This window comes from Hypanus sabinus, chromosome 10 (assembly GCF_030144855.1).
Source record: "Hypanus sabinus isolate sHypSab1 chromosome 10, sHypSab1.hap1, whole genome shotgun sequence".
Taxonomy (NCBI): domain Eukaryota; kingdom Metazoa; phylum Chordata; class Chondrichthyes; order Myliobatiformes; family Dasyatidae; genus Hypanus; species Hypanus sabinus.
Window position 1 is genome coordinate 101,124,680 of NC_082715.1, and position 9,806 is coordinate 101,134,485.

At 38.9% G+C, this 9,806-nt stretch overlaps 1 protein-coding gene across 2 annotated transcripts; it reads right to left on the bottom strand.

Annotated features, from left to right (window-relative positions):
* Positions 1–355: 355 nt before the first annotated feature.
* cnr1 (cannabinoid receptor 1) lies at positions 356–1,771 on the bottom strand. Of its 2 annotated transcripts, XM_059981280.1 has the most exons (2): positions 1,691–1,771; positions 356–1,606 (listed from the first exon to the last, which is right to left on the bottom strand). In XM_059981280.1, exons 1-2 carry the CDS (start codon positions 1,769–1,771, stop codon positions 356–358), a joined length of 1,332 nt encoding a protein of 443 aa, XP_059837263.1. The 2 variants fall into 2 exon arrangements, with proteins under 2 accessions (XP_059837263.1, XP_059837262.1); XM_059981279.1 differs by having other exon boundaries at positions 356–1,771.
* Between the last annotated feature and the right edge of the window lie 8,035 nt (positions 1,772–9,806).

Below are 9,806 nucleotides of genomic sequence, written 5' to 3' on the forward strand. Positions count from 1 at the left end.
ACTTGAAAATCTAAGAAGGACCTCTCTGTTTCCAAATAATTTAGACTTGTCCTAAACAACAGGAGTATAATGAGATTTACTATATTCCCACTTATACTACTGTTTTTAGTATTACAGTGTAAACCAAATTCTTCAAATCAACAGCTTGGCTCTCATTTGATGTGTGCGAGCCAGATGGGTGAATACAATCACTAAATTGCTTTTGCTGCAGATTCCAAGCTAATACAAGTGTTTTCTTTTTATGGCAAATCAGTTGGAAATGCTGCCTGAGTCCTTTTTTTTCAAAGGGACCTTGAGAGAAATGTGATTTGATCATTCAGAATTATTGTCGGCAACAATCATCATATCTCTACATTCACACAGCCTCAGCTGATGTCTCCGTGGAGACGGAGATGGCCACTTGAGCTACTTTCACAGTGCTTTTGATGCAGTTCCTGGCTGCTGCTTGCATGGTGCCAGGATAGTTTGCTTGCTTCTGCTGGCAGTCTGACTCGAGGCTGTTTTCCAGTGGCTGGGCTGAAGCTCCCTTACAGGAGCAGAACATGCTACGGAAAGCATGCCTCAGATCTTTGCTCCTCAGAGCATAGATAATAGGATTGACTGTTGAATTGAGCAAACACAGCATACTGCAGAAGGCAAATATTGTCTTTACCAGTTTGTTCATTTTCCCGAAGACATCGTACACCATGATGGCAAGGAGAGGACCCCAGCAGATAATGAGAACGACAAGGATGAGGACAAGTGTCTTGGCCAGCCGGATGTCCATGCGGGTTTGATCAAGTCGAACAGTTTGCACCCTGGTGCCTTCAGCCACCTGGACAATTATGCTCTTCTGGGTGCCACGTTGAATCATGCGGACAGCATGGGCGTGAGCCTTCCACAGTATATAGACATAGGCATAAATGATAAAAATCAACAAGACGCTAGTAATACCAATCCAGAACATTAAGTAATTCTCGTCAATGAGTGGGAAGATATCGGAGCAGACAGATTTCAGTTTTTTACAGTTCCAGCCCAACAGAGGGAGGACGGCAATTATTATAGAGATGGTCCACATGACAGTGAAAGCGACAACTGCCTTTGGCCGTGTGACAATCCTCTTATAGGCAAGAGGCTTGTGTATAGAGATGTATCGGTCTATGGCAGTCAGGAAGAGGCTACCCACTGAAGCAGTGAAAGAAGCGGTGACGCCACCTAGTTTGAATAGGAAGACACTTGGGCTGTCTTTCGTTTGAAACACGTGGAAATCTACAAAACTATATACAAATATCACACTGCCCAAAAGGTCAGCAACAGCCAGGCTGCCAATAAAATGATAAGATGGTTTGTATCTGAGAGTGCGAGATCGGATAATGACGAACAGAATCAATACATTCTCTAGGACCGTGAAAGTCCCCAAAGTCAATGCCAATACAGCAATTGCCATCTGTTGACTGGGGGTCAGAATCATAAAGCATTCCATGTCCATGAAGTTTTCTCCACACTTTATTGTATCATTCACAATTGATTGGTTGTACAGGAAGTTACTAGCATTCACTGAATCATGGAGGTTGGCACTGGATATAAGTTCCTCCCCTGATGTCATTTTCTCTAGGTGGGGATTGCCCTTTCCAAGGGAGGGGTGCCGATTCTGTGTGACATAACCAACTTTTGTCATGTTGAGGTCCAACTTACTGTCATCGTATTGAACTTCATTAGATGCAATATAAAGGAGGTCTGTCGTAATTGTCCTGAAAGTTGTGTCTGAAAGGGCTTCCAGTAGAGATTTCATGATTAGTTTTTATGCGTCTTTCCAAGAATGCAAATGAGCTGAGGAAAAGCTAGGATGAAGAAAAACAGCAATTATTAAACACGCGTATTATAGAAATATAAAAAAATAGTCACACAAACCTTTATAGATTGAAATAGCTTAAAACTGTTTAATTTTAATATATTTCTTTATTGTGTTGCTTTATGTACAATAGGAACACCCAGCCAGATTGCAGATGGTGTGGTCAATTGCTATAGGGTAAATGCAAGCAGGCTTTTTCCATTGAGGTTGGGTAGAACCAGAACCAGAGGCCATGGGTTAAAGGTAAGAGGCAAGAAATTTAAGGGGAACATGAGAGGAAACTTCTTCACTCATAGGGTCAAGAGAGTGTGGAATGAGCTGCCAGCGTAAGTGGTTCATGCAAGGTCAATTTCAATATTTAAGAGAAGTTTGGTACATGGATAGTTGGGGTATGGAGAACAGGTCAATGGAGATAGACAGTTTAAATGGTTTTGGCATGAACTGGATGGGCCAAAAGGCCTGTTTTTGTGCTGTACTTCTCCATAACTCTGTGAACTACTCTGTAATAATCTCTACTCACTGCATTCTTATGGTGAAATGCAGTTTGCAGTGCGCAATAGTACTCAATCGCCTTACTTTCGTTTCATTTTCTCTAGTATGTAAAGTGTTTTTAAATAGACTTTGTAGATTGCTATGTGTGATGTGCTGTTTAAATGAAATCTGCTTGATTTCTTTGGAGACGTTTTGCCATGAATTGTGTCTTAAATTCTGCTCTGCCCTGCCCTTCCTTGCCCCTAACTGATTATTCACATCATTGTAGTCAGCTAGACGCACTGTACTACCACTCAGTGAAGAGCTACATAATAATTACAAACAGAAGTAAGTCATTTGGTCCTTTGAGCCTGCTATGCAATTCATCAAGATCAAGTCTGATCTTCAAGCTCAGCTCCATTTTCCTAAGTTATTCTCCAAAGAATTATGAAATATTTGCAGCACAAAGACAAAATATTCAGTCAAAATATTCTCATCCTACTCTTCTCTATCTAATCCCATTAGAGTTTCATTTTGACCTTACTATTATGTATTTGTCTTTCCCTTAAACTTTCTATTTGCTTAAACTATTCCTAGTTCCACATTCAAACCATTTGCTGGATAAAACAAATAAAGTTTTTTCTGAATTCTCTTTTTGATTTATTACTGGCTCCCTTAAATGTAAGCTATTACTGATAAATTCTTGTCTTGCCTGCAACTATAAAAAATTCTGCATCTCGCTCATCGAACTACGTAAAATAATACATTTTTCTGTCAAAGTATCCTGAAGGTTGATTTTAATAAGAGTAATTTGATTACTTTAGGCAAAGTGCAAAGTGGAATGAAGGATTTAGAGAAGAAAAGAAGAAAGTTAGTAATGTCATGTCTAAGGATTTGATGTAAGACTGGAAGGATATCAATTTTCAGTGATATTACATACTTGTTACAAATGGGACCTACTCAGTAATTTTGATGTCAAGGATGATGAAATCTATATAGGTCCTCTTGTTTGGTGTATGAGATGATTAAAGAAAGATTTTAAAGATGATCTTTATTTGTCACATGTACATCGAAACATCTGGTGAAATGTGTCTGCTTTGCATCAAATCCAATCAAATCAGCAAAGATTGTGCTTGGCAGCTGGCCTATTGCCACTCTTCTGGCAGCAACATAGCATGGCCATAAGTCACTACCCCTAACCATACATCTTTGGAATGTGGGAGGAAACCAGAGCACTGGGAGGAAACCCACATGGTCTCGGGGAAAACGTACAAACTCCTTACAGTCAGCATGGGAATTGAACCCCAGTCTTACAGCTGCCTACTGTAAAGCACTGTACTATCTGCTACACTGCCATGTAGGTATGTGACTGAACAGTGTAAAGGGCTCCCAACAGATGGCTTATTTGAAAATAACTTATTTTGATTCTGTTCCGTAATACTTAAGTAGCGGGAGGATTTTGATAAAGAGGAAGCTGTTTTTGCTTTCCATGATAAATTTTTGATATCAAATGTCAGTAGGTAGATAAGAGTGACCATACCAAGCCAATGAAAATTGTCCTTACTGCGCAAAAGCAGACATGTCACTTCGATACTGTGCAATATGATGAGACTAGTTGCATATTTGGTACAGTCTTCAACAACAAAAAGACTGAAATTTATTACATTTCCTTGTATCTATAAAGAAAGTTTGCAATTTAATCAAACATATCTCAGCACAGGATGAGAATTCATGCCCATATAATGAATGCCTAAATTGGGTAGAATGCTTCTACAATGAATATCTTAAAATAATGAGCTGAATCACCATGGGGCTTTTCTGTATACAGTGTTAGCAGTGGTCTCCATGCAGAACTGATTTCATTTCCCTGAGCTAGAAATGCTGAATCCCAGAAGGGGCACCCAGAAAAGAGTCAGTGAAATTATTGGCATCCAGTCAGTACGTGCATAGGAAATAAGCTACCATTCATTTGGTATGGGCATCATTAAACATCACTATTGTTCAGTATTGTACTGCTGCCACAAAGCAGCAGATTTCATGTTATGTAAGACAGAGATATTATATCTGATTCTGAAATGATTCGGCATGGCAGGAGTACACAAGCAGCACAGTGAAAGCCTATCATGTGAATGGAGAATGCAGGATATAAATACAAGAGAGTCCACAGATACAACACTTCCAGTGTGCTACTCTGGAGTATGAATGACATTGTCAGAAGGAATGGATTTCCTGGGGGGAATTCTGATAAAAAGAGATCACTTCTCCCAAGTTTCATACCATTGATTGCAGTTATTTCAATTATTTATGGGTAACCAGTCGATTAACCTCCTGCCCCTACTGGTGGGAATTTGTGGAGGGAGAAATCTGCCGTTTTCCCTGCAATGAGACAAGCAATCCAGAGTCCAGTAACATATCCATTTTGCCAGATATTGTGTAAGGCTTCGGTTCCAGTTTCAATCCAGAGACTGAACCAAGGTAAAACTTCACTCTCCAGTACCATACTGAGGAAGTACCTTACTCTTAGATGGGCTGTACTTCAAATGTGACATTAACACAAGGCTATGCATGCCCCACAGACCCCTATTTAATTCCTCTATCCACAAGAGATTATTTATTCATGATCACAATGACTTGTTGCACACAGTGTATCTATTTTGATATAGTAATTACATTTGAAAAACCTGGTTTGCACAAACATTGAGAAAAAAAAACATTTTACTTCTCCTCATAAACAGAATTCATAGGGAAACAAAATTGAAGCAAATTAGTTATTTCCTACAAGTATTTAAGCTCCACCTTTGCTCCTGCATTGACTTGAAATGCTGAGCTTCAAAGCTACTGTCATCGAGGAGCTCATTTTAAATGCAATTACAACTTAAGCAGTCAATAATTGCTGCAATTGGCTGATAAATAATGATGTTTGCCCTAATCCAAAACAATTTTGTGTAGGTTTCTGGTTAATCCTTGGGATTTTCCTTCTCCTTAGCAACTTCCCCAACTCCCAGAAATGGCACGAGTGTAACTTGCAAGTTAGCCTCACGTACAGGCGGAACAGTTAGCATTGTCATCACAAAGCATCAGTGGCTCAGGTTTAGTCCCGATCTTTATGCTAACTGTGTGGAGTATGCATGTTCTCCATGTTATTATGCCGGTTCTCCCATGTCCCCAAAGATATGCTGGTAGGTGAATCAGCTACTTAACTTGCTCTTTCTGAGGGTTGCTGGCAGAGAATTGGGGGAAGGGGAGTGTGGGGCTGAGGGGAAGGAGTTGAGGGGAGAAAGGGTTACAGGGAAGTGTGTGGGGCACAGAGTCATTGGTTCATAGAGTTATACAACACACAAACAGACCCTTCAGTTCACATTGTGCATGAAATAATGAGAGCTGGCATATATCTTTAGGGCAAATGGCTTCTTCCGAGTAGCCACAAAACATGAAATCTTCAATATGACTGGTCCAAATAGCAACAGTACTTACCAACTCAAAGACCATCTAACTTCCTAATCTTCCTTCTCTTGAAATAATCTTTTTAAAAGAAACATACTGTACATAGTTTGCCCTCACTGAGATCTGTGATCTGCACCAGCCATAAATATAACCTAAGATAGGTGTAATAACAGTTTTACAGATGGAGTCGCGGTTACTCTTAGCATTCTAGCTTTAGGATCATTTTATCCTGCTGCTGCTTTTCTGTGTTACTAATTAATTTGCTGCTCATGGCTGCACTGTTATGCTGACAGCTCAAGAGACAGAATGATGGTAAACATAAAAGCAAGGCAAACGCATGACCTGTGCAGCAAAGCCACGTTGTGAAAGGAGGATGTTTGAGGTGATTACCTAAAAACCGATCATATCACCCTGAGATTAGTTGTCCAAACCTCAGTCAAAGTAACATAATGAAGCATTTCTCTTATTACCCATATACTGTATATTAAAATAAATTAAAATCCACATACATTAAGTGACAGACTATGAACAGTGCTAAATTTGGGACTGAATTAAGGGTTAACACAGAGGTTTTGCAGATATCTCCCCCCCCCCCCCCCCACTTCCTTTCCATTCCTGATGAAGAGTCTCAGCTTGGAACAATAACTGTTTATTCCCCTCCATTGATGCTGCCTGACTTGCTGAGTTCCTCCAGTGTTTTTTGTGCTGCTCTGAATTAAGGTTTATTTTTTTGTTGCTCATTCTCAATGGATTGGTTACAATGTTCATGGGATATTCAGCCATGGACTTGAATTTTCTTGAGCTAAACGGCCATGGGCATGTTCCTGCTGTTCATAAAGAATTCATGCTGAAGGTAATGTAGGTTAGTTCACTGAATTGCCAAAATACAAAAAAACTAAGACTCTAGATTCAGGATTGTTCAGTGTCATTTCCTATATAGAAATGTAAAGGAGTACAAGGTAATTGTTACCCCAGTTCTGATGCAGGACAAAAAAACACACAACAGATAAAAAACATAACAATAAAACAAACTCAATCAATATAAATACATATGATAGCTTTTATATATATAGATTGATTGTGTGTCCATAAAGTGACACTAGGCTCTATATAAGGTGACTGACAGGAAATAATAAAGTAGTGGTGGAGTTAGTTTGTGGAGGTATTGATCAGCCTTACTGCCTGGGGAAAGTAACAGTTTCTGAGTCTGGTGGTCCTGGCTTGGATGCTGCATAACCTCCTTGCTGATTGGAGTGGGACAAACAACCTATAATCAGAGCTGACATAGCAAAACAGGGAACAATAACTCAGTCCCCTGAACTTAGTATCAGCAGTTGAAATACTAATGAGATTAATATTTCAATTCCACATTCAGACTGCAGGTACATGGTATAGACACATCAGAGTTAGGCAGCATGTACTGAACTGCAAGTTGTAGATGAGTTCTTAAACTTTAGAGAATCTGGTTCAAATCCAGCCAATGTCAATACGATGCACTATTGTTCTGTTGGTTGTAAAAATTATTCATACAATGAAATTGAAGGGTCTTAGCTCAATCTAATGTGGTTTACTGCAGAGTACAAAGATGCCCCTTAGTTCAGCACTAAGCTGGGAATTGATAATCTGTTGTTTAATACTCTTGGATTTCAATTTACACTTTCAGTCCTATTTTAAAGCCAGTAACATTCTCTGCTCTTCACCAAGTTTCACAGGTTCCATGGAGCATATGAAAGCACCACAAAAATTGTTAGTGTTATGTGAAAGTTCTGGGAGCTAATTGCAATGGTCAACAACAGAATACAGTTTATTTTGATGCAAATGCAATGTAAGGCCTTGCTAGGATTTTCTCACTGTGGACACAGGATATACAGCTGAAAAGGCCTGGTGAGGCTGTATTAGAAGTAGGATCTCATCATTTCCACAGTGTATAATAGAACATGCAATGTTTTGAATGAATTTGTAACTCCATGGTGGTTAGGGGAATTGCAGAAGCTGTTGAAAAGTTAGATTTTTGAAAAACATGGTGGGGCTCCAGTTCAGAAATTAACAGCTAAGGTAAATGGCCATAGAAAAAAAGATATAGTACTAATAGCGCAGCTTTGTATTCTGCAATCAACCACACCAGGAATTGGGTGAAGTTTCTTCAGTCTCTTTCACGAGATAGGAAACTGGATATTGGAGAATGAGGGATTATTATGAGAATAAATGAGAATAAAATTATGTGTAGTATAGATAGGATAAGTGCAAGAGCAAGAGTTTTTTTCTACTGAGGTTGAGTGAGACTAGAACTAGAGGTCACAGGTTAAGGATGAAAGGTGAAATATTTAAGGGCAACCAGATGGAGAATCTTTTCCACACAGAGGGTGGTAAGTGTGTGGAATGAGCTACCAGCAGTAGTGGTGGATGCAGGTTTGATTTCAACACTTAAGAGAAGTTTGGATAAGTACATGGATGGGATGGGTATGAAGTCCAGTGGCAAGTCAATGGGACTAAGTAGAATAATGGTTCGTCATGGACTCATTAGGCTCAAGGGCCTGTAGTGCTCTATGACTATGACACCATGATGACAAACAGATCATTCAAGGTGGTTCATTATGGTGATCGCAAGCCGGAAGTAGAGAAAGAAATGAATATCAGTAGGTTCTAGTCTGTCTTAAAATGAAATAGTAACAGTAGGTGCAATCCACCATATGTCAGCTTGATTGCATTGGCTCTGTGGGTTTGTGTATTAAATCCATGTGATGCAGAGCCCATAACCTAGACCAATAACCTAACTTGTATTGAGGGAATGTGACACCACCTAGAAAGACACACGTTGTGTTATATTTCAAAAAAGCTTGGAAAACATGCTGAATATGGCTTAAAGGAGTGCACATAAACTTGCAGCTGGTCAGGTAGAATCGTAGTCAGGTAGAATTTCAACCAGCAGGATAAATACTTAAAAAAATATATATTCTTAATATATATTTATTTTTAAACTTTAAAAAAATATATATATATTCTTATAGCTTGGGCTCATCAGCTTATCTCTTTATTTTCTTCTACTACACACTTATTTCCTTTCACCTACCAATACTGAAATGCCTGGATAAAGTGGATGTGGAGGGGATGTTTCCATTAGTAGGGGAATCTAAATTCCACAGGTACATCCAGGTAAATAGATGTCCCTTTAAAACAGAGATGAGGAGGAATTTCTTCAGACAGAGAGTTTTACAAGGAACTGTGAAATCTCTTGCCACAGAAGGCTATTCAGGTCAAGTTAATGGGTAAACCTAAGACAGAGGTGTTCTTGATTGTTAATGGGGATTAAGGATAATGGGGTGAAGGCAGGAAACTGGGTTTTAAAAAATTCAACCATGATTGATTGGTGGAGCAGACATGATGGGCTGAATAGCCTAATTCTTTTCCTTTATCTGATGGTCTATATATGATCTGGAAATTCTGATCTGAAAGAGTAATAGAAAACTTAAAAATAAAAATGATAGTAATTGCAGGTATATAGGTACAATGTAGGGTAATAGAAATAATTGGATAATTCTTTCCTCAACTTGTCTTGTGCTGCTATTTTATTGTAAGTTTTATTGTAGAAATAAGCTAAAAGAATTTCAATATGTCCTGGTGCACAAAAGCTTTGGTGTGCATACAAGAACAGCAGGTGCAGTCCCTCTTGTCATAAATGTATAACATCCCTGAAAAAGGTACATCTCGATGGAACTCATGAAATTCGTGTAGGACTTGACAATTTTATTCCTGAAAGGACAAACAGAAACAGGAGAATATTCAAGAAAGCAACTGAGACAAAAGAATCAAGGAAATAGGGCCATGGCTGGAAGAGTAGTTAAGGAATAAGATTATATAGGCACCATATGGTCTTCTGCTTCTATTTCTTATAGACTTACAAGCCTTGAACATTAAGTAGGAGGAAAGGAAGTAAAGACGAGTTACCTCCCACAAGGCAGGATGAAATTTTTAGGGTCAGTTAAACTAAACCTCTCTATTACAGCAGGAATCTTGAAGATGGCTAATGCAATCCCACTATGTAAGATAAGTGACAATTATA

What these genes read in the sequence shown, in the direction of transcription:
- cnr1 (XM_059981279.1), bottom strand. Translation starts at nt 1,771, where the DNA reads ATGAAATCTCTACTGGAAGCCCTTTCAGACACAACTTTCAGGACAATT.